The sequence below is a fragment of the Rousettus aegyptiacus genome, unplaced genomic scaffold, assembly GCF_014176215.1.
Source record: "Rousettus aegyptiacus isolate mRouAeg1 unplaced genomic scaffold, mRouAeg1.p scaffold_m13_p_3, whole genome shotgun sequence".
Classification (NCBI taxonomy): domain Eukaryota; kingdom Metazoa; phylum Chordata; class Mammalia; order Chiroptera; family Pteropodidae; genus Rousettus; species Rousettus aegyptiacus.
The window spans coordinates 84,605,681-84,630,038 of record NW_023416306.1 but is presented as its reverse complement, the minus strand read 5'-3'; the positions used below and the strand labels follow the sequence as shown (position 1 = coordinate 84,630,038).

General features: G+C 40.1%; 1 protein-coding gene across 3 annotated transcripts in view; it reads left to right on the top strand.

Annotated features, from left to right (window-relative positions):
• Positions 1 to 24,358, top strand: part of THSD4 (thrombospondin type 1 domain containing 4) — a 536,848-nt gene that overhangs the window by 228,192 nt on the left and 284,298 nt on the right. For all 3 annotated transcript variants that reach the window (XM_016126817.2, XM_016126819.2, XM_036238506.1), the window contains one exon: positions 8,055 to 8,191. In XM_016126817.2, the coding sequence (XP_015982303.2) occupies positions 8,055 to 8,191 (137 nt within the window). The remainder of the gene's footprint in view (positions 1 to 8,054; positions 8,192 to 24,358) is intronic.

Here is a 24,358-nt window from a genome sequence, read left to right as displayed (position 1 = left end):
TGGATTTTTCAGTTTCAAATATTTTCTGTTGAAGATGAGGACGTAGCCCTCTTTCATCATCTTCTCTCTCCACCTCGCTCCTCCGATTCTACGCCGTCTCAACATAATCACCTTATAATTTGGGTTAGATCAATACCCATTGCTTACATGGTAACCATGTGCATAGTCTTCACAGCTGAGCCTTATAGCGTACTAGCTTAGGTCAGATCTCCAAAATACTGATCCTGAGGACAGAGATTTGTGCCCAGTGTTTATCAGGAAGTGAACCTGGAACACTGAGATGTAGGATTGGACAGAGGAAGGAGTTGGACCGGGACAGTCACACAGAAGCTGAACCTGGTCCCTCAGAAACCTGAGCTAGAATAGCCTTGTAGAGTTACCCGAAATTGAGTCTGAGTGGGCCTTTGTATTATGCACGGACCAGTCCCTGGGTGTGGGCTAGCTCTCGGAAGGAGCTTCAGCCTTGGGTGAGGGGCTCCCTTAGGCTGATGGCAAGTTCCAAAAAGACACAGCTGTCAACTACCAGCAGGTGACACTTCATTTCCCCCCAGCTAATGGGGGCATTCTAATTTTGATTGGGTGGTGATGGTCAATAATCTGGGCATCATGCTGTCACACCCAGTCCATATACTGCAATTACTTTCCTTTTCCTGAATTTCTTTTTTTTTTCCCCTGTTATCAATAAGTACCTTTCTGGTTTTAGCTTGTCTTCTTTTTTTTTGTACTTCACACTTATGCAACCCTGAGCTTTCAAAATTGTGCAAACCTTCTTTCAGTAACTTGGTATCTCAATATCTTAAAATTTTTTAGGTATTTTATTCATTTCATTTCCTTGAAGAAATGTCTCCTAGAACCTTCTTACCTTCTTCAGTCTTTCCTAATGCACATTGGTCCCATCAGAGTCTTTTCACGCTAGTCTCGGGCACTCTTTCTGCTTCTCTTGGGTTAGATCTTCTATTTCCTAAATCCCACATCTTCTTTCTTGGTTTATTTCTTCTCTGTGGTAGAATACATCTTCTAATAAAGGTGCAAATTGTGTGAGAATTGAATTTCTGAAGATGCCTTTATTATTTCTTAAGTGTTAAGAATTTAACTAGATATAGAATTCTAATTTAACTAGATATAGAATTAACTAGATATAGAATTCTATTTCCCCACAAAATTTATGAGGCATTGCTCAATTATCTTCTAGCTTTCAGAGTTACTATTGAGAAGAAATCCAATACCAATTTATTTGTTTGTTTCCTCTCAGATAGCCTGTGTTATCTTTTTTTGTCCCAAGTGTCTTGAAATTTCACAGCCATGTGGCTTGGTCTTGTTCATCATTCTGCATTTATTGGGAGACCTCTCCATGGGTCCCTTGTGCTCCTACAGATCTTGTGGAATATGCCAAGAATGCCCGACCCTGACCACCCTTAAACTGGGTCCTTTCTCAAGGTTGTGTTTGCAGTGAGCAACCTCGAGAAATGAGACACATCTCCATCAAAGACAAAGAGCAGGGCTTCTTATCGCTTCCCATAAAAGCAGTGAGTTCTTCAACCTCAGTGCTCCTCAGCAGCAGTGTAAAACCATTGCGTGTGTAGCATCCATACGATTTGGGAGCAAAAGGAATTGACACAAACATGTTGGTGTTCATTCTGCTTGCTCTTCCTTGAGTAAAATAGTTCTTAATCTCTGACTGAGGACTCTTCTGTCTCTTTCCATGAGACAGTAACAGGCTAACTTACCAATTGTAAGGAGCGTAAAATCAAATCCCACCCTTAACACCATTGCCCTGGGCACTGGATGGGCGCCTTCAATCTGGAAACAATTTTTTTTATTTATTTGATGATTTCCTGGGAAGCTAACTGCTGCTGCTTTTCTTTCTAAATAACTAATTTGTCGAGATAAAATTCACAAACCATGAAGGCCACCAATTTAAATAGTTTAATTTAGTGGTTTTAGTATATTTAGATAGTTGTGCAGACATCACTACTACATCATTTCAGAAATCTTCCATCACCCCAAGAAGAAAGTTCATACCCATTAGCCATTGCTCCACATTCTCTCCTTCCTACAGCCCCTGGCAGCCACTAATCTACTTTCTACCTCTATGGATTTGCTTGTTCTAGACAATAAATGTAACTATAAAATATGTGGCTTTTTGTGACTCGCTTCTTTCATTTAGCATAATATTTTCATTATTTATCTATGTCATAGCATGTATCAGTACTTCACAATTACTTTCTGTTTTTGAATGTTAGTCCATGTATGGACATTACACATTTTCTTTATCCATTCATTAGTTGAAGGACATTTGAATTGTTTCCACATTTTAGCTATTGTGAATCACACTGCTATGAATATTTATGTACAATTCAAACACGAAGACGTACATTTTCATTTCTCATAGGTATATACCGAGAAGTAGAAGTTCTGGGTCATGTGGTAACTCTATGTTTGACATTCTGAGGAAGTGCTAAATGTATTCCAGGGAAGCTATTTTATTTTACAGTCCTGTCAGCATTGTACAAGAGTTCCGATTTCTCTACATCTTTGCTAATATTTCGTATTTCTTATTTTAGCTATCCTAATGAGTGCTAAATGGCTTTGATTTTTATTTCACTAATGATTTATATCTCATTGTGATTTTGAATTATATTTTCATAATAACTAATGATATCGAGCATCTTTTCATGTGCTTATTATTCATTTCTATATCTTCCTTGGAGAAACGTCTATTTCAAATTCTTTGTCCATTTTTAATTGGGTTATCTTTTCATTGTTGAGATATAAAAGTTCTTTGTAGATTCTGATGCAAGTTCATCATCTGATATAAAATTTGCAAAAATTATGTCTCATTCAATGGGTTGTCATTTCATTTTCTCACTGGAGTTCCATAATGAATTTCAATATCTGTCTTTCTTCCTTTCTCTCTCTCTCTCTCCCCCTCTCTCTCTCTCTCTCTCTCTCTCTCTCTCTCTCTCTCTTTCTTTCTTTCTTTCTTTCTTTTGACATTTGTACTTCTGACATAGCATCTAAGAAATCATTGACTAATTCAAGATCACGAAGATTTATGCCTATGGTTTTTTCTAAGAATTTTATAGTTTTAGCTCTCAAATTTAGGTTGATGACCCATTTTGAGTTAATTTTTATATATGATATGATGTAGAAGGTCAGCTTCATTCTTTTGCATGTAGATATGCAAAGTCATCACAGCACCATATGTTGCAAAGACAATTCTTTCCTCATTGGTTTGTTTTGACAGCCTTGTCAAAAACGAATTGACCAAAATTATAAAAGTTTATTTCTGGATTCTCAGTTCTATTCCATTGATCTATACCTCTAGCTTTATGATAATATCACACCGTGTTTATTCAAATAAGGATGTATGAATTGTCCAGCTTCGTTTTACATTTTCAGGTTTGTTTTATCTATTCTTGGACCCTTGCATTGCCATATAAATTTTAGGGTTACCTTGTCAATTTCTACCAAAAAAAAAAAAGCCAGTTAGTATTTTGATTGAGATGGCATTGAATTTGAAATCAATTTGGGGAATATTGCCATCTTAACATTAAGTCTGTTGATTCATAAATGTGAGAAATCATTCCATTTATTTAGATCTTCCTTAATTTGTTTCAACAGTATTTTTTAGTTTTAGTGTTTAAGTCTTGGACTTTTTTTGTTAAATTTATTCCTAAGTATTTTTTGATGGTATTATGTTCTTAATTTCATTTTCAGATTGTTCATTGATAGTGAGCGTATTGAAATAAAATTGATTTTTGTATATGGATCTTATATCCTGTAACCCTGTTGAATTTGCTTATTAGTTCAAATAATTTTTGTTGCATTCAGGGGAATTTTTTGTAGACGAGATTATTTATACAAATAGTGTAGATGCATAGAGGGAAATTTATAGTTGTAAACATCTATGTTTTAAAAAGAAATCTCAATTCACTGATAGTTTAATTTTTTTCTTTTCAATCTAGATATCTTCTCTTTTTCTTGACTAATCTCTTGGGATAGAAGTCCTTTTTATTTCTGTGAAATCAAAAGTAATGTCTTCCCTTTATTCCTGATTTTAGTATTTTGAGCCTTCTCTCCTTTATTTATGGTCAGTCTATATAAAAGTTTGTAAATTTTATTGATCTTTTCAGATAACCAACTTTGGCTTCATTGATTTTCTCTGTTGTTCCTCCCTTCTCTATTTAATTTATTTACATTCCAGTTTCCTTCAGTCCAGTGGCTTGGATTTAGTTTGCTCTTCTTTTTCCAGTTCTTAGTGTGGGATGTTAGGTTATTGAGCTGAGATATTTTTTAACGTAGATGTTTATAGCTATAAATTTCCCTCTAAGCACTGCTATAACTGCATCCCATAAGTTTGGTATGTTATATTTTTATTTTTATTAATCTCAAAGCATTTTCTAATTTTCCTTGTGTTTTTTTCTTGACCAGTTATGTAAAAGTATGTTGCTTAATTTCCACATGTTTTTGAAACTCCCAAATTTCTTCCTGTTATTGATTTCTAATTTTATTCCATTGTAGAATTTCAATCCTTTGAAATTTATCGAGGCTTATTTTATAACCTAATGTTTGTTCCCTTCTGGAGAATGTTTCATGTACACTTGAGAAGGATGTGACTTCTGCTATTCTTGGGTGGCATGTTCAATAGATATCTATTAGGTATAGCTGGTTTATAATGTTGTTCATGTCTTCTATTTCCTTGTTGATCATCTAACTGTTCTACTCATTTTTGAAAGTGGGGTATCAACATTTCAAACTATTATTATTGACTCATCTAGTTCTCCTTTCAATTCTGTCAGCATTAGCTTCATGTATTTTGGGCCTCTGTTGCTGGCTTCCTGATAGATTGACTCCTTATCATTGTAAAATGCTCTTATTTGTGTTAAATAGAAATTTTGTCTTAAAGACTATTTTGTCTGTTTTTAGTATAATCACTTCAGTTGTCTTTTGCCAGTGTTCTCATTGTTTTTATGAAGGTGTCCATTTTCAGATGCGTTAGCCAACAATTCTGAAAAGTGGAACGTCTAATAACTTAAACACTCTCACAGATAATTTCTCTGTTTTTAGGACTGCATTCTCCTTTATTTCCAAAGTTACCATTTGGAAATGCTATGATATAGGTAGCTTTGTTACCTCAATTCTTAAGTTTGCTTAGATCTGCTAAGTTACAACCATAGGTCTTTCTGCTTTCCACCTTCCAAAACGTTGTAACTCTAAACTTCTTTTCTGTTTTCTTTGTTTTTTACATTAAAAAAAAAAAAAAGCCTTCGTGCGTATCGATGGCTTTTCCAAGACAAGAGAGCATAATGAGTAGTTTAAATATTTAACCTTTACTTGACTGTAAACCCTTTGACTGCCAGCTACTTTATTCTAACTCACTGGAATTTTCTTGCTGTTATCCCATTGCACCCGGCTTGTGGCCACTCCTCTGTTTTCTCCATGACAAACTACAACCGTGACAAAAGACAAAGACTGCTTAGTGAAGCAACTCCTGGCATCAGAATTGTGATTCTATTCAAGGAAACTAAAAGGAATGAAGTGATTCTCCATAAAAAAAAAAAAAAAAACCTTAAACTGAAGCCCTGCAAATGTATTTTTATGTGGAATTTTAAGATGGTTGGGAGTATATATAGGGCCTAGAGAAGTCGGTCCTTATGTAATTTTATGAGAAGCACTAGGTTGGATATTGCTAAGGTAGCAGGATCTAGGCAATTTGGTGAGTGAGGCACTTTTCCACAGATTTCGGTTATCTCCTAGGATCTCCCTTTTCCACGTTGCAAGTCTGAGAAGACGGGTCTAAGCCACATAAGCAGAGGGTCAGACTTAGTGGCCGCTTTGAGCCACAGGTAAGAGGACCCCAGACTTAACACCATTCCTCTGGGTTATTTCTATGTAGCCGTTTGAGGATTCTGCCAGAATTATTTCATGTTTGACTATGTTTTTGTGTTTTTTATGTGTGAGTTTTTTTCGTTGTCATTCTCAGAATGTTCTTCTCTAGTATGGTTGCAAATATTGAGAAATAAAATATTGTGGCTACAAAGGACAGAGTTAGTTGGGAGAAAACCAAGAGAAGTGAGAACTCAAAACCTTGCCTATATAAGGCTGCCTTTCAGAGACTTTTATTAACATAAAATGCAATGCACCTGTATACTTCCTGCTGTCACTTTAGAAAGTGAGGAGCTGGAAAGAGAGGAAACAGTCTAGCTAGGTAGACATGAGAAAGCAAGTTAGGAGACTAGTTTTACTTCTAACTTGTCACTTCATTTTTTAGGCCTGTTGTAGTTGGTTTTTTTTTTTAATCTATAAAATGATGGTTTTATTTTAGATAATTCCCAAAGGTGTTTCCATCTTTAGTATTCTTTTATTTTTTTTTTTTTTTCTGAGGTCGCCTCTTACATCTTTCGGTCAGCCAGGGTAAGAAACCAAGTCTCCTGATTTCTAAGGTAGAGCTTAGGACGTAGAGAAGATTCAATCTTTCCTAAACCATGTGGTCCCAGAGGCTCCGTGTTATTTCCTGGTAGCAGTTTCAGTGGCTCTGGAGAAGAAAATTCATTGCTATGTGACAGGCAGCCACACTGGGGAAAATATGATGTATTGTCTTGTGTAGGAAAAAGTCAGTATTATCCAACCCAGTAATCAGATTTTCAGACAAAGGCATGACCCTGGAACATAATGTCTGTGGCTGAGCATAGCATTAGTCTTGTCTCAAAAAAAGTTTTTTAAAAAAATCAACGTGCACTTGGCTTGTCTGTCTCTTTTGGATACGGAAACACATCTCACCTGGAAAAATTTTCTTCTTCTTATTTTGAAGGCAACTAAATTGCTCTGGAGATATTAGTTGTAGCAGTAATTAATTTAGATTTTCTTGAGCACCTACTGTGTGCCAGGCTCTGTGCGAAGTGATAGAAATATAGAGAAACACTCTGAGGTAGGTGAATACATCCAGTGGAGAGAGAGGAGAGAAAGGCCAAAAAAAGATACCAGTATACATTTATCTATCCCTCCTTTTATTCCTCAGGGCTTTGTTGAGCATTTGCTCTGTGCCTAGCTCTGTACTGGGGACACAAAAGTAAGACAGACATATTCCTGTGGTCCCTCAACACCATGCTTCAGTGAAGCTTGGTTAACCCTAGTGAAGGCCAGATCAGCCTCTGATGGGTGGATTGTATAGGTGAGATCAGGATCCATGGAGGGCTTCCTGGAGGAGGTGACCTGGGAACTAAAACAAAGTAGAACGGGTGCCAACCAAGTGAGGCAAAGGCAGAAGGACAGTGGATGGGTATAGTTTGGTACAGAACATAGATTTAAGGAAGATGGTAGGGAAGGAGACTATAAAGGCAGGCAAGGTTCAGCTCTTGAAAGATGTTTTCTCCCTTGCTTAAGACTTTTGGCTTCAACCTAAAGTGATGGGGCAACCACTAAAATATCTTATAATGGAGGAATTATTATAGGAAACTCCAACCATTTAAAAGAATATAAAAATGATATAACTGAATAGATTTTAAGTTTAAAAAAAAAGCAGAACATTAAAATTGTGTGCTCATTGTGATTGCTGACCTATAAAATATAATTATGACTATGGCAAAGTATGGGAGGATATCTAAAAGTAGAGTCTATTGTTTACATTGTGAGATTCTTTAGGAATTCCTTTGTAATGCTCAGCATTGAATCTCTACTATATGCCAGTAAGATCAGGCTACAATCCCTTACCTCCACCATTAAATATGGAGAAATCTAATAATACTCATGTAGTTTTAAAAAGTATGTGGTTATAAAATGTCCAGAATAGGCAAATCCATAGAGACAGAAAGTAGATTGGTGGTTGCCAAGATCTGGGGGGTGGAGGGAATTGGGAGGGACAGCCAACAGGTCCAGGGTTTCTTTTTGAGGCCATAGAAATGTTCTGGAATCGGTTAGTGGTAATGGTTGTACAACATTGTGAATACACTGAAAAACACTGAATTTTACACTTTGGTTAAAATGGTTATTTTTATATTACGTGAATTTTGTCGCAATAAAAAATACATTTCTTTTTTTTTTTTTTTTGGCAGTAAAGGGCAATCGGAAATGTGAGTTGAACTGCCAGGCCATGGGGTACCGCTTCTACGTGCGGCAAGCTGAGAAGGTCATTGATGGGACGCCCTGCGATCAGAATGGCACAGCCATCTGCGTGTCCGGGCAGTGCAAGGTAAGTGCCCCAGGACTGGGGTGTCCAGGGTGGATTCTTGAGCTCTGACTACCTACTCCTCTGTTTGCCAGACTGTGGCCTGCTACCTCCCCCACCCCCAGCCCATGGGCCTTCCGGAACCATGAGCTCTGGGAGAAGTGGAAGAAGACTGAGCAGCTTTGTCTGCTCTGTTTTTGATCTTTGGGAGTCGCCATATCTCACTCTGGCATATCAGTTGCTAAGTGATTTATGTTTACACCACGTGCTTCAGAAGGGACACAGTGATCTTTGCTCATTGGGTCTGGAGCTCCTTTCTTACCACCAAAGTCGAGGTTATGGAAAGGCCATTGCCGAATCAGTCCAGAAACGGGCGGCGGCGTGAGGGTGGCATTTGAAGGGCATGCGTATTTTATCTTGCCTCCCACCAGATGGGGCAGGCTTCCAAATGAAAGTCATCTTGTGCCTTTTATAGCAGAAGTTGTTTAAACAGGAAGAGTTTTCAGCCTCCTTGGACTTCTGAAGTGTGTTCCAGAAACTCCCCACCCAGCATTCTGCAAACATTCTGGGCTTGAGAGAATCCTTGTGGGGCACTAACCTTTGACAGAAAACATCATTTGGTTAAAAATAGGCATCTTAGATGAGATGGCACAAATCCCGTAGCCACATTAACTTGGGGCTGGACTTCCACCCTCCTTTCATCTATAAATGGAATAGTGGAGCTAAGACTGTAGCAGGTAAATGACTCTTGGAGCCCAGACTGAGATTCTATCTAAATTAACGCTCAAGAGCTGGCAGGACTGATTTTCATTAAAGGAAGAACGCTTTGGCTATCACATCTGAAAGTTTCTGTTACTACTTTGAATATAAATTGCCACAGTGTTTAGTATTCGAGCTTTTCAAATGTGATTTATAAGCATAGTCTTCCTTCTCCAGCCTTTTTTTGAGGCGGTTTCAAATAGGATACAAAATAACTTATCGAAGCAACATGGATAGTTTCAAATTTTGAATAAAAGTTAAGAAAGGAAAAGCTATCATTTGATACTGTTTGAGGTATGTGAGATGTCTTTGGAAGAGCAAAACCCCCAAGAATTAAGAGGCAGCATATAAGAGGCAAGGGGCATGATGGGAAGTGCAGTGGAGTCTGAGACCTGTCTGGCCTCCAATTTTCCACTCTTTTGGAAAAAGCATCGGGTTTCACACATTCCCTCTGAGCCTCATCATCTTCAGATAATACCTGAGGGAGTTTCAGTGAAGCTTTGTGGTGTCCAGCTGATCTCTGCTTCTAAATGTTACCAAGCCTGAACTAGTGATCCTAAGCAACCTAGCTTTTTTTTTTCAGATCCTGAATGAACCATTTTATTTCTTGAATATAGCTGTCCACTGCTGGGAGGTGGTAGAGTGTAATGGTTGAAAACATGTCCTCTGAAGTCAGACTGCCTGGGTTCAAATTCTGCCTCTTCTGCCGATTTGCTGTGTGGTCTTGCATAATCATGTGAGCTCTCTAGGCCTCTGTACTTCATCTACAACACAAGGAGGGTGGTACCTACCTCAAGAATCACGAGCTAATAATAGGTCTGCACTTAGTAAGCATGCTGGCGTTCATTAGTATTATGATCGTTTATGCCCACGTATGTCCTGTTGTAGTTGAGGTTTTAATTGCTTTTTTTTGTGGATTGTAAATCTGTGAGATTCACATCATCTTTTGAGGTGGGTTCTCTCACTGTAGTGTGACTCACCAGATTCTGATTTGACAGGTCTGATTTTCTAAGCTCCTATGTGATGTGGGTGCTGCTGGTCTATAGTCTGTGTAGTAGAGTTTTAAAAGATACTTTGATTAAAACATGGTTAGCAAAGAACCAAAAACGTAAATACAGAGTGGTGAAATGACTTGGAAGGAAGATGAAATGTGGTCTCTTTCCACTGGGCAGGCATGTTTTCTTAGTGTTGCAATAAGTGTCTCTGAACTGATGATATGAAAGAAAAACAAACACTTATAAGGACGTGGATATGGATTCATACTAATCGATGAAAACCATTCAACCTGCAGGGTAATACAGTTTGAGGATGATAAGTGCTAAAAGTCTGAGACTGACATTCCCAGGATGTGAGTAGATCAATACGAATTTGATGTCACAAGGATGACTTTGATATTCCATCACATTTGTTTTCTGTGCTTTTGCCTGAAGTTCACTCATTGAAGCTGCTGGAACCACTGACTCTCCCGTCCTCTTTAGAATTTCAGTTTAAATAATCTGAAATACGTTTGCTTCCCAGGCTGAAGCTCTGTTTACTTTGCAGCTTTCAAAGGGTAAAGTGTCCTTTTCTGAATATTTGATTGGAAGCCCAGAATTCAAATTGATGTCTGCCTGGCTGACTTGTGGCTGAGAGAGCTGTCACTCGTCGACATGAGTGTCTGCATCTGAAATAGCTCCAGAAAGCCTCAGCTTGCCACATAAAGTCAAGGAGCAAACCCATGCCTGCAACAAAAGTTAATGAAAGGTGACAAGCATTAAATAGGAACAAGAGTGAAACCCACAAAAGAGCGGCTAGGCGAGAAGGGCGTCCTCCGACACTAAGCCAGAGAAAGGCCCAGGCCCACCCAGCATAAGCTGGAATGCTCTGTTCCAGCACCCAGCAGAGCTCTCCCTAGCCAGCCTTTGTTTACCCTCTTGCTGGCACTCCTCTGTGTTTGAGATTCAAGAGTTGGAAGAGATGCAGGGGGAATGCAGACATCCTTTGGCTGGGTGCTGGAGAAAATAGGGGTACCCCTCTAGTCCCTCAGTGCTGGATGACACTTCCTTTCTTGACAGGGATTGAAGAATTCCAAATGTTGGCCTCAGGCTGAGGACGGTATGCGGATAGGCTTTAAAGAGAAGCCTCTGGCCCTGTCTTTTCCTAAAGAATGTATCTGAGGCTCGCAGATTCTGCCTTCCTCCTCCCGACCCTGTCCCTCCAGACATCAAATAGGACTGCCTGGCCAGTCTTCAGAACAGTCCCTGAGACACTTCCAGCCCTGCCCAGTCATAATTATCATTTATGGGAATGAAATAGCATTTATGTCTAATTAACAGAGATCACAGTAATGGTTTTTTCGATTATTAATCATCATGTTAACTGTGCTGCAATTCTTTTAACTTGATCTCAGCTTTAACTCTGAAAATAATTGAATTTTGATAGTTTGATGTGTATTTATTATTTTTGCTAACAAATAAATAAAAATCAATGAAATTTTGCCTTCAGATATAGTAGGCATTTGCAAGAACGGGGTCACTTGGGTAAAGACTACCAAAAAAAAAAAAATCTTTGCTTCCTGGCAACCAGCCTTTCAGGAACCTCAGGCTTCCAGAAAGATGCCAAAAGAGTCAGAATCACTCCAAGACCTACACTTCTTGCTCATCTCCCTCAAAAGTCTTTGGTGATGAAGGAACGGTCCTTACAATGCAGAGGCTGATACAAAACCTCAAAGAAACAAGGTATTGGAGCTGATGCAAGCTAGCAAGGCACCATTTCTGAGAATTTACCACATGCCAGAGACTGTGCTATGTGCCTTACGTACAAACTTATGTCATCATTTCATTTGTCTTCACAGTAACTCAATCAATAGGAATTATTAGTCCCGTTTTATAGAGGACTGTTGAAAAGATGAAATGACTTGGACATACTAAGTGCTACATAGGGGTTGACTATTAATATTGACTTTTTAGGACACACTGTTAATCAACAGAAAGAGTAGTTTACATATGATGGAGAGAAACCCATGTGCTTTAGGTCTCCCATATTCTGAGTTTATTTTCCTCACTGCCTCTCTCCAAAACAGATTGTCTTTCCAAAACACACATCAGGACATGCCTCTTCTTTGCCTAAATTCCATCCGTGGCACCCCATTGCCTGTGGAATAAAGGCCAGGCCCTACATCATCTGTCTCCTGTCAGGCCTCCCCAAAGCCACCAGTGCTAGCCAGGCTGGGACATGTCACTCCCTGACCCAGCAGGCCTGCAGGGTTTTGCCTCCACGGGAATGTACACACTGTCCTGCCAGCCTGGAGTGCTGTCTATGCCCCCTCCCGGTCCACCCTGTGGACTCAGCTCATAAGCAACTGGCTACCCCCTCATGCACCGTTCTATTCTTCTGTTCACACTTCTTAGAACTATTTGCTACCATCGCCCCCGCCTGCCACCCAGGCACCCTGGGAGAAATCCTGGCAATTTGCTTTAGCACAATGCGTACCCTTTGAATAGGTGCTTAAAATAAATGAGTACAAAAATTAAGGTACTTGGTGACTCAGTCTATTGGATTTCAGCAAATGAAATTAGTCTTGAATGCAGCACATCGTTTTCTCATTTTAGGCTGGGATGGACAGTTGACTACAGATAAACAAGGACATGAAGGCCCCTGCCAACTCCCCAGAACCCAGTCTTGGAGTTGGGGAGAGCTCGGCACCCCAATCTTGTTTCTAATTTTGCTCACTCTGAACCTCCTGAGTCCTTTCAGAGCTAGTAGCAGGAAGAACCCAAGCGAATGTGAGAGTGCACGCTCCCATGGTGCCTCCCGTCGTGGGGGAAGAGCCCCTTTCTGCTCAGCACACTTCCCCCTCCCCCTCAGTCAGCCATCACCTTCCATGCAGGGCGTTTCCAGCAGCCCACCTTCCGCCCACGCTCTGCAGGGGCTTCCGCACCTCCTCCCCCAGCTGGGATACATCAGCAGACAGTTTCATATTTATTCAATAAGTTAAAGCAAGGTAACTCCTTCCAAATGTTCAGAGATAAGCTCTGGACCCGCGTGTGGCCCCGACCAGGAAGGATGACTTAATGGGTGTGTGCATCTGTGTGCGCTTATGGGCGTTCAGGTGCCGGATTTTCATCATCCTCCTTTATAAACTGCTGTTGCGCTGTCTGGAACCAAAAAGGCAGACCCTGCTCATGTCACTGCCGGTTTACCCTAAGATGCTTTTTGTTTGTTTGTTTGCTTTTTTTGGTTTTGACTGTCAGCTTTATTTTGTGAACTTTTCTTGGAGTCTATTGTTACTTGAATGAAATCAAGAGTTATTCTCTTGATTTCATTGCATTGGGTAAAGCGTTTTACCCTTTGCCAGACATTTGCATGATTCAGCCTTGAAGCAGGGTGGAGAGCTTTTACTTTGCTCGAATTCTGAGCTTATGTGACACTTTGTGGACTCCCTCTTATATTCCTACCCCAAGCAAACTAAAAGTCTAAAGGTCTTTTTGCTTGTGACTATTAAAATGCTTTTTATGTTATGTTACAGTTATTTTGATGTGAGTCTGAGCTCCTTAAGGAGAATGGGTGTTGTATATGTTTGTATCCTCAGTGCTTAGCATATGAAAATTATTTTATAATGTTTTTAAAACAGATGAATGAATCAACGAAAGTCAAAAACTGACTGTGAAACCTCCTTTCTTACAAATAATCAAGAACAGGGTTAATGGAACATTAAAATTTTAGAGCCTCGGCGCTGTTCTCAAGACCTTGTGAAATCTTAAACCTAAAGTAAACACGATGAAATTTGCCTGATTATATATACTTCTTTTCCATTATTTTTGATTTTGCTCATTTTCAAACATTGGAACCACTATCTAACATAAAAACTGTTTACATTTCCTAATTAACACATACTTATTAATTATTAATTAGTTGTTATTAACAACTGAAGCGATACACATAATTGTTAATTTATTTAACAAAGAATAACTGTTCCCTGCCATACACCAGGTTAGGCATTGGAGATAAAACAGTGATTTCTACCCACATTGAGCTTAAAATCTAATGGAAAGTAATAAAGAGAAAAGGTCAGTTAACAAGCAAGAATTACAAATTTTGATGAGCGTTTTGAAGTTAATAGGGAGCTGAAATAGTGAACAGCGGTGAGGAACACGTGGTATGTCTGGGGAAGGTCTCCGTGGAGGGCAGGCTGAGATAAACGGTGGAGGCAACGCTGCTTCCCGACCTCGCAGACCCCGGGCTTGGAAAACTCATAGGCCAAGTCTCTAGCCCAGGACCCAGCGTATATGCTGAGGAGCTGACAGATACAGAGATGGTCGGTTCATGTCTTCTCCCTGCTCCCTGCCCTCGTAATCTGGTCCCTTGATGATGCCATTCTTAGTTCCTCCTGGGGGCCCACACATCTTCCTGAACACACGCTGGCTTTAGCAATAGAAAGCCCTCCACTAACTCCATTAAGTCATTCTTGAGGCCCAGAAAAACTGCCCTGGAAACTGGATGATAATGTCTCAAGAACGGGTGCGAGGGTCAGCCAGGATCTCCGATACTGAAACAGGGGCTGCCCTGGTAAGATTGGGGTAGGTTGTTCAGAGATGCCAACCTGCCTCTCCTGGTGGCCCCTCCTTTATCTGAGTGTTGTTAGAGAGGGACATTGAAGGTCCTTCCCCCTAGTTTTCTGAAGGAATGGACAGCATTCCTCCAAAGGGAACTAAAGAGGTGTTCTATCTAATCTGCAGGAGTGGTGACTGGCACTTGTAACTGAGGAATGAGAGGAAGCTTCAACAGAGGAAATCCTCGGGCCAAATAGTCCACCTCTGCCCCCTTCCACTCCCCTCCCTGCCCCTAAACCAAACACAGACTAGGAGCGCCGTGTGAGTAGGCTCTTTCACAATAAAGATGCTGTAGAGTAATGCAACTCTCACTGTACAGCAACCAGCTCGACTCTACAGACACTGTTCCACAAGGCACATAATAAAATTTTAAGGATGCAGAAACCTGTGCTGCATATGGAAACCACAAGCCACTTTTATTCAGACTACCAAGGCCAAGGGGAGCAGTAGTCCCCTTTCTCTTTGGTCCCTGTGCACATTCTTGCTAGTCAGCTCACGTTCTTAACTAACGAAGGATCAGCCTTTTTTTTTTAATGTAGGCTGCAAACCTGATGATGACTTTGGCAGAGCCTGGAAATCTGAGTGAAGGTGGGAAGGGAAAAGACCATCATCCTAACAGCACGTTTGGGCATCTCTTTTAAATTTCTTCCCAAAGGCAGGTCAAACCGATTAGTGAGTAGCATTGCTAGTGTGCTAGAAAAGGCTTAGAAAAATATCCTGAGGTGTCATGTATCCAGCTAGAAAGAGGTATTTGAAGATGAAGTGCCAGATGAAAATACTTTCATTTTTTAGTTCTTGTTCTTAATAGATGATTATCTATATTTAATATGTAATACATTTACGTGACTCAGACATCAAAAAGGATGATCCTGTTTCCTCTCCACACAGTTTCCCATTTCCCAGCAGGAAATGGCCTCTTTGATAGTTTCTTTTTTAAGGCAGATATTTTTCTGTACACATAAGCCCATTCGTATTATATTATTCTCCCTTTATTTTTTACATATACTGTAGCGTATCACACACACATGGCCTGAACTTTGCTTTTCTTACTTAACACACCTTGGAGAACTTTCCATTTCAATATCTGCAGTTGTGTAGTACTGCACCGAATGAAGTAATCATAGTTTATTTAATTGCGATGCACATTTAGGTTGTATCCAGTCTTTCACCATAACCTGCAATGCTGCCGTAAGTACGCTTGTGCATGGGCCATTTTACATGCTTGCAAGTATCCCTAAGATAAATTCCTAGAATCCACTGAAGAGTTTGTATATATTTGTGATTTTAATGCCTAGTGGGTAGTAATTTGCTCTCCAGAGAGGTCAAAACAACTAACACTCCCACCAGCAATGTCTGAGGTGTTGTGCTATCGAACGTTTGGGTTTTTGCCAATCTGAATAGTAAAAACTTGCATCCTGGGTAGTTTTATTCGTGTTATCTTCTTTTTAGTGAAGTTGAGTAAGGTGCAGAATTTAAGGAGGCCTTAAGTTAAATGAAGTTCTCAGGGTCTTCTTAAATCTCCTGCCCAAGGCACCTCACCTGGCACTGTGGTCCCAGCCCTGAGGGGCATTTGCCCTTCTGACCTGGGAACCATTTACATTCCTTTTGTGTGATCTGTTTTTCTATTGGCTTGTTGATCTTTGTCTTAATTTGTAGGAGCTTTTCATACATGAAAGAGATTTTTGTGTGTGTGATATTAATAGCAGGATTTTGTTTTGTTTTTAGGTAGTCTTTAACTTATACCTTCACACATGGGGTTTTGGTTATGTTTTTGCCATGCAGAAGTTTTTTATTTTTTAAGTGGTGAATTTAGCAATTTTCTCTTCATTCTAGATTTTGTGCCATTGAAAGACCTTCTGCACTCTGAAATAACAACTAAAAAAAAAAAAATTCTGCTGTCTTCTTTTAGTAATTAATGGCTTTATGCTTTTACATTTTTACATTTTACATTTATCCACTTGGAATTTACCCTAATGTATCATGTGAGGTATGGATTCAATTTTACTTTTTTTTAGATGGCTACCCAGGTATGCTCTTACCATAATTGAATTAATCTTTCCCCGACTATTTTTATCATATGTGTATATGTATGTATGTATGTATTTCAGTATGTCTGTCTGTCTGTGTATATGTATGTATTTGGGCTTTCTATTCTGTTCCATGAATCTATATGTCAAATACCAGAACATACATTTTGAAAGAGAAACGAAACATTACAGTGTTTAAAGTTGTGAAAAGTAAACTTGCTCTTTGTTTGGAACTCATATACTCATAGACTTCGGGTGGAAGCCTTTCTTTGTGTTATCACCTGGAAAAGCCATCTGCGTTTAGGGGCCTTAGCAGGACTTCAAGTGTACTTGTGATATGTTTTTACTTAATTGAAAAATGAATATTCCATGAATTTTTAGGACTGGCATAGCAGAAGTTACAATCATAAAGAGCACTCCGGATAACAAAATCAGTAGATTTGATGAAAAACAAAATAAGTTTTAGCGGTTATTTGCTTTTTAGAACAAACTGTGGGGGAGAGAGGAATCGCTGCTCCTAAGAGCAACCTAGCTCTCTTTAGGTATTTTTTCTGCCATTTAGTAAATAGGCAATATCTTCTACAAGTTTTAGTTTATATGGACCCTAATGGTTCCTTAAGCTTTATCAACTCATCTCCTAATGGTTTGAAATTTACAATTTTTTTTCTTATTTCTCTTGTGTTTTATTTTTAAATTCCTAGCAAAATGTTATTAATTGTAGCATTTAAGGACATTACAAAATATCCTAAGCAAACCTTGAGAGGGTGACAGGAGAAAATATTCTTTTTGCTTTACCTCCAAATTCACCCAAAAGGACTAAGGAAGGAAGATCAGTAATGGCCACTATTGTCATTTAAAGAGAGCGAATATAATCACATATATAAAAAGATCTTGGATTCAAACATTTGGTTTCCAAATACCAGCCTTGTTTTCTCAAAATTGTGCTTAACGAAACCTTAATGTATGTTTGTCTCTCTTGTAAGAGCTATGATGAGCTTTTTCCTCGGTGAAAGATCTCTGTCTTTTGGGTTTCGAATCAGTTTCCAAAAGGCTAATCTAAAACTTCACACATACAATGAGAGGTTTTAAGTGTATGATATAAATAAAGATCAATGCCTAGTTTTCCAATGGTGTTTGAATGTTCTTGCTATTATTTCTCACTTGGTGAAAAATAAAAGAGGCTTTGATAGATAGATAGATAGATAGATAGATAGATAGATAGATAGATAGATGGATGGATGGATAGATAGATATTTGAGCCCCTCTGAGGGACGCTAAATTGAAATCTGTATCTTGTCTCTGACTTCCAGCTCTTATAGATTATATAGCACAATATCAAGTAAAAGTGACTTTAATACTTCTTTCTCAGTGACGTCTTTTTCTCTGATACCGCATGAAGAGCGGTTTAGTATAACTGGTTGATAGTGACATCTAGTGTTCAGTATTGAAATCACATGTCCTGCCTAAAAGCAGCTTCTAAATAAATTATTGTTTAATTCAGGACTGGTGATATAGACTGAATAGGCCAGAATTAGTAAGTGGAAGTGAAGTAATGGGGGTAACAACCAAGGAAAATTGAGTCAAAAAGATGATATTTTCTTGATGACACCACCAAGAACTGTAAATAACTTGGAGGAATTGTGTATGGACACGCAAAGTAAACTGCTGTTTCCTTTCAGACTCAGTTCAGAATCCAATTTTTCAGTTCAGCCCTCTTTGGCTCTTCCCAAACCAAGTCTGGGTGTGACTTCAATAACCAAATTACTTGAGCAAGTCTTATCATTTCTCTGAGACTCAATCCTCTGAAATATAAATTAGAGATGCTGAGACTACCTTATAAAATCTTGAAATATAAATTAGTGATACTGAGACCACCTTATAAAATTGTTGTGTGTAGAGAGAAATCTGAGCTCAGCCTGGGGTGCATCATGAAGGATGGAACTGGTGGTTTCAGTGGTGGTCATGTGTCGGGGGCCCCATTTGCTGAATCTGGATGTCTAGGGATAGCAAAGACAGACAGGGACCTGGTGCAGAAACTGTCCAGAAGATTGTAACGAGATCCCGGAAGTAGTGAGCAACAGGAGCCATGTCCTGTATGAACAGAAAATGTGGGTTGTATGAGGTTCAGATGATGGGAACCATGTTGCCTAAGGCATTGGGGTTGAGAAATCTACTGCTCAAATGACTTGGGATACAGCATGCGGGAGAAAGGGATAGAAGGAAATGTCTGGCATCCTTGGGAAGACTGTTTTGAGTCTGGGCTTTAAGAAGATAAACTGCAGAAACGATTACTTCCTCTGCCACTCATGATCTTGGTTTCCCTTATTAAATTTCTTGGCTACCTTGATCCCCATTTTCCACTTCTGTAACGTGGGGATGATAACAGTACTGATTCAGCAAGGATGTAAGGATTAAATGAAATAATGTGTATGAGATCCTTGGCACTCACCTGGCGTGGCTTAGTAGTAAGCATGCTGTATCTTTTAACTTCCGTTGCTATCTATAGGGAGGAGATAGGAGCATCAGATTAAAGACAGGACAAACAAAACTCTGCCTAGCCCCTGGACACATGGCTAGCTCCTCCTTGCCTTTGTACCCTGTTCCCCTGCCTAAAAATTCTTTTCCTTCTCTACCTCCCACATAGGTCTCCTCTGGAAGCATGCCCTGTCTCTGGAGGATGGGGAGGCATCATCACTCCTTGTACTGTGTCCTCAAACCCCTTGTTCTGACACACTTTCTATTCTCTTTAGACTGTAGTATCCATATTTGTTGACACATCTGACCTCCTTGATAAACAATGAACTTCTTGAGGACAGACTGGCCAATCGTAAGTGCTTAAGAAATATTGATAGAATGGAGCAATATGAGAGGGGGAAGAGAGGTGAAGAGCAAACGGAAATAATATACCGTGGGGAATGTTCATTAGACCTGGGGGAAGCATGTGTGGCTGCTTATTGAACTATGCTTGCAACTTTTTATTTATGTTTGTAAAACATAAAGAGAAAGATGCAAGATTGCAGGGGAAAAATGAAAGATTTGCCATTTTTCTTTTTGCATTCAAAGCCTTTCTTTGGGGGGAGATTGGACTAGGCTTTGACAGCTGTCGTGTGTTCCCCACTTCCTTGCCTGGCCTCCTTGGCCACTCAGAAATTCTGTTTGTGTCCAAATGGTGAAGCTGTCCTCTTTGCCTACAAGTCCCGTGCCTGACTCGACTCCGCTCAACTGGGGTTCCACCTGTCATTAAGAGAAAAACAGATCCCTCCCCTCTTATATGTGGAAACTATTCTTGACTATTGCTTGAAAGCCACAGCATGTTTCAGAATTTTGGATTAAGAGTAATAACATTAAATTTTGCAAAGAGGAAGCATTGAAACGGCCCTGTGAAAATGCACGTTCAGTTCAATGCGAAGTGGTCAGGGGAGGACTCTACATTTCACCTCCAGGTCCCCCTACTGGGCATGTGCAGAACTGCTGCATCCCAGATCACTTGTAAAAAAAATTCATGCGCTGTGCTTTTGAAAAGTATAAAAGGTGCCATGTTTAAAGCTATATCCTTTCCCATTCCCTTCTACAACAAGTGTTGCTTAAGTGGTTAAGTTCTGTATTTAATTAAAGCACAATGGGCAAATATAATTTTTAAATGAAAGCTGTACAGCAAATGCTCGTCAAATTCTTCTACTTTATTTCCTTTTGTTTTATTTTTTTTTCGAAGAAAGGGTCTAAGGCAAACCTAGGAGACAAGACTTACACATATCCCTTCTGTTATATGGGTTACTCGAAGATCAAATCTGTAATGCTTTTCTCTTCATAGAAAACCTGTCACTCCTATAATTATCCAAGGCCAGGGTGGTACTTTCTGAGATAACAGACCTTTTGTCAATATTAAAAAGAAAGTTCCTAAAAAAAAAGTAGAACTTTCCAACAGTGGAATGACCCATTTCATGTGGTCATACTTTCCTTATTAAACACGATGTGACTGCCTAGTAACTGTGCGATGAACGGGTGATGGTGAGCAGGCAGGCACAGAGAGAGATGTACAGGCAGAGTCTGGACAAACCGATACACTGGTGCTGGAGAAGGGATGCTTAAATCGAGTGCAGATTTTGACAAGATCACCACTGGGTCCTTTTCTGTCGAAGAGGTTGTGAATCAGACATTCTAAAGAAGTCAATGGAGCATCTAAAGCGCTGAATCAATCTGGAGGGTCCTAAACTGATACCATCTCTTCTGTGGCCGCAAGTGACATTCCTAATTTGCCTGGTTGTTTATCAATTTAATTCTTGGTCAGAAGACAGAAATTTACCAAGAGAATCAGTGTGCCCTATGTAGCCAGGCCTCTCCAGAGCTCCAGACTCGTGCTAATTCGCACCTGTGTATTCCCACCTGGGAATGCTCAACATGATCAAATCTGAACTCCTTCATATTTCCCTTATGTTTCTGATTTTGACAAGTGGCACCTCCATCCTTCTCATCTCGCAAGCCAGGCCAGCTGGACACCTTCCTCTTTCTTACCTCCTCACACCCTTTGGTGACCAAGTTCTATCCTCTCTGCATCCCTGAAAACTTTTGTGTCTGTTCCTTCCTTGTCCTCTCAACGCCATTGCTTTATTTTAGGTCTTCAGTCATTTGTTCTTTGGCCCACTGCAGCGGTCTCCTAAATGATCTACCTGCTTCTTTTCTTACTCTCTTTCAGTTTTCACTCTGCTGCCAGAGGAATTCGAAAATATAAATCAGAGTAAGTTACTCCCCTGCTTCTGCGCCCACCATGGCCATCCCCATTGTCCACAGATAAAGTTTAAATGCCTTAGTGGGGTATTCGGATGCTCCATGATTTAGCCGCTGCCTCCCTACCCACTCTTACAGCATAGACTCCAGCCTTACCAAACCAGGCACAGCTCTCTGAATAAAGCAGTGTCTCTGCTTTATGCCTCTTAGCTTTGCCCCTCCTACTTCTGTCTGGAATGTCTCTTCTTCCCTATACAAATGGAAAATAGCTGTTCACCTGGCAAGATTCGGCTGAGGTGTCATTTCCTCTATAATGCTGTTACTCTTGGTCCCAGGAGAAGGTGAATGTCTGTCCCTGTTGCGCTCCAAGGACTTCTATCAAAATACCTGTAATTCGTTATTTCTCTTTTTTATTTACATAGCTTCCTCTCTTTGGATGTGCAGAAACACCTTGAGCTAGTGACCAACTGTGTCTTACTACTCTTGGCTCCTTCACTGACTAGCCCGTGGGTCAGCATATAGTACTTCCTCAAAAGATGTTTGTTCAAGTAACAAATGAACTTTCATTTAGCCACACATGAGATTGCCATAGAAAGCAACACTGTTCATTTGAGTTACAAGCATCATATGATCTATTTATTCTTCACCAGATCTTACCGGGATATCCCCTGACCTCACAACCACACAGTACAGGTGTGTCATATTTACAGCATTACCCTCACAGTCCATGTTCTGATCCTCATCAGCTAGATCAGCAAAACATTCTCTATTTTCTCAAATGATCTTTCCAGTCATTCCCAATGGTAATATCAAGTAGGCAGCTGGATATCCAAGTCTGAAGTCAAAGGATTGAGATCACTGGTGGACTGGGAAGACATGATGGTTTAGCTTCATAGCTAAAGCCTCAGAAAGTTATTCTCACAGTTGTAGGACTGAAAGGTCATCCATGACAGTGCAGGGGTCTCTTGTGATCTTGTTCTTTCCTTGTATATGAAAACATTAAGCATGGGGAAATTTTTCCGAGTTTGATCACAGAGACCGATCCATACTTTACTTCCTTTAGCAACTGCATGCTGGATGGCTCCACCTAGATTTCCAACCGGGATAATTAAAATTGAATTTATTCTTATCACTCCCCCCAGCTCCCCTCAAAGAAAATAACCTTGCTGTCATAGATGCTTCCTCTTGTGTCTCCATGAGCAAGACCCAGCTAGTCACCCGGGCAAGAAGTATAAATGCCATCCTCACTTCTTCTTTCCTTCTTCCCACCACATCTTGAAGTTTTTACCTTCTTATTAGGTTTTTACCTTCTTATTAGGTTTCCGTGTTTTGCTCATCATCCTCCTTCTTACTATCACTTCCTCTCTTCAAGCCTTCATCGTAGCTGGTGTCTATAAGTAAGGCAAATGCTTAAATGGTCTTCCTAGTGCCAGCCATGCCCCTCCCTCATACAGAATTGCCGGTGCTTTTCTAAAATATTAATCTAAATGCGTCACTCCATGCTGAAAACTCCCGGTAGCTCCCGCATGGTCTCTAGGTCTCTGCTAACTTTGCGGTGTCATTTTATCACATCACTCTTTAATCACAGACACTCCTCTTTTACTTCATGTCTCAGGCAGACATGAAGCCCAGCGAAAGAAAGGAGAGCCCGCTGTTCCTTGAGTGTCCTCTTTTTAAGAGCGAAGAAAGCTTTTCTAGGCGCCCTCACAGCAGGATTTGCCTCATGTCTCATTAGTCAAAACCAAGTCTCAGGCCCATCCTAAACCAACCATTGGCAAAGGGACTTAATGAAGTCACAGGAGTGGCAGATGGGAAGGAAAGACACTAACTAGAATGAAAAGCAAGGCACTGTCGGTGTGGAGAAAGGAGAACTTCTGCCCACTGGGTTGTCAAACAGCAGTGTCTGCTGCGGCCTCTACCCCCTTTACCAGGGTCCTTCCTAGTCACTTACCAGGCTTATTCAATGACTCAACTAAGGAGCCATTTTGTGGACACTTCGGCGACCACCTCCCTTCCTTCTGACGCCTTCTGTGTGTCATAGTGCCACCAGACCACAAGTGCCTCGAGGTTGGACTCTTAGTATCAGGCACAGTCCCTGGCACATAGTTACAGGTGCATACTCTACAATATTTGTTGAATAAGAAAATGAATGACAAAATCTGAGTTCTTGTGCCAGTTAGAGATGACCTTCTTGTGATGAAATGTGTGTGACAGATGCTTGTAACAGAAACCCAACAACAATGGTTTAACCGAAGGGGGAGTTGTTTTTCCAATGGAACAGCAACCCCAGAGAAAGAGGCCCGAGGCTAATGAAGATGCTCTTACCGTTCATCAAGGACACAGGCTCCTTCCGGCATCATGTTCTACACTCCTTGGCATGTGACTGCACGTTCTCATGAGCACAAGTTGGATGTTCTGCTCCACTGAGTCCATAGTGCAGGTAGGAAAAAGGGCTAAAGGTATTTGTCGACTGAGGCTGTGTCTCTTCCTTAGATAAATGTTTTCTCAACAATTCCACCTAGTTGACTTCTGGTTCTGTCCCATCGGCTAGACACAGGTCTGGTCTTCTGGGATCATAGCCGAGACAAACACCGTCAGCGTTCCATTCTTTAGGAAGAAGGGGAGGCTAGAGCATGTGTAGACGCTTAGGCAGTGAGTCTCAGGATAACTTACTTACTCTTTATTTGTCATTCCATCTTCCAGCTTGAAACAAAATAGCTATTAAAAGCTGTCGCATGCAAGTATTGTGTTTTATCCTAGAACCGGGCCTTGTTAGAATGGCTTATATCACACTGTTCAACATCCTCATTGAGAATATTGAGAAGACTGTACTGAGAGGACTGGGTCCCAGAGAGATGTCTCTTGCCCAAGTTTAACCTGAAATTTGGTGGCAGAGATTGTTTGGGAAACAGCCTGTCCTTAATTCAGACTCCCTTAACGTTCTAGGTATTTAGTGATTTCAGTGCATATGATCTTGTCGTAATAGAAGTTAGACTTATTAACTTCTCTTTCTAGGCTTACATAACAAAGTCTTCGAAAGCAGAAATCATTTTTGCATAATTTTCTAGATATAATGCCCAGTATAAAGT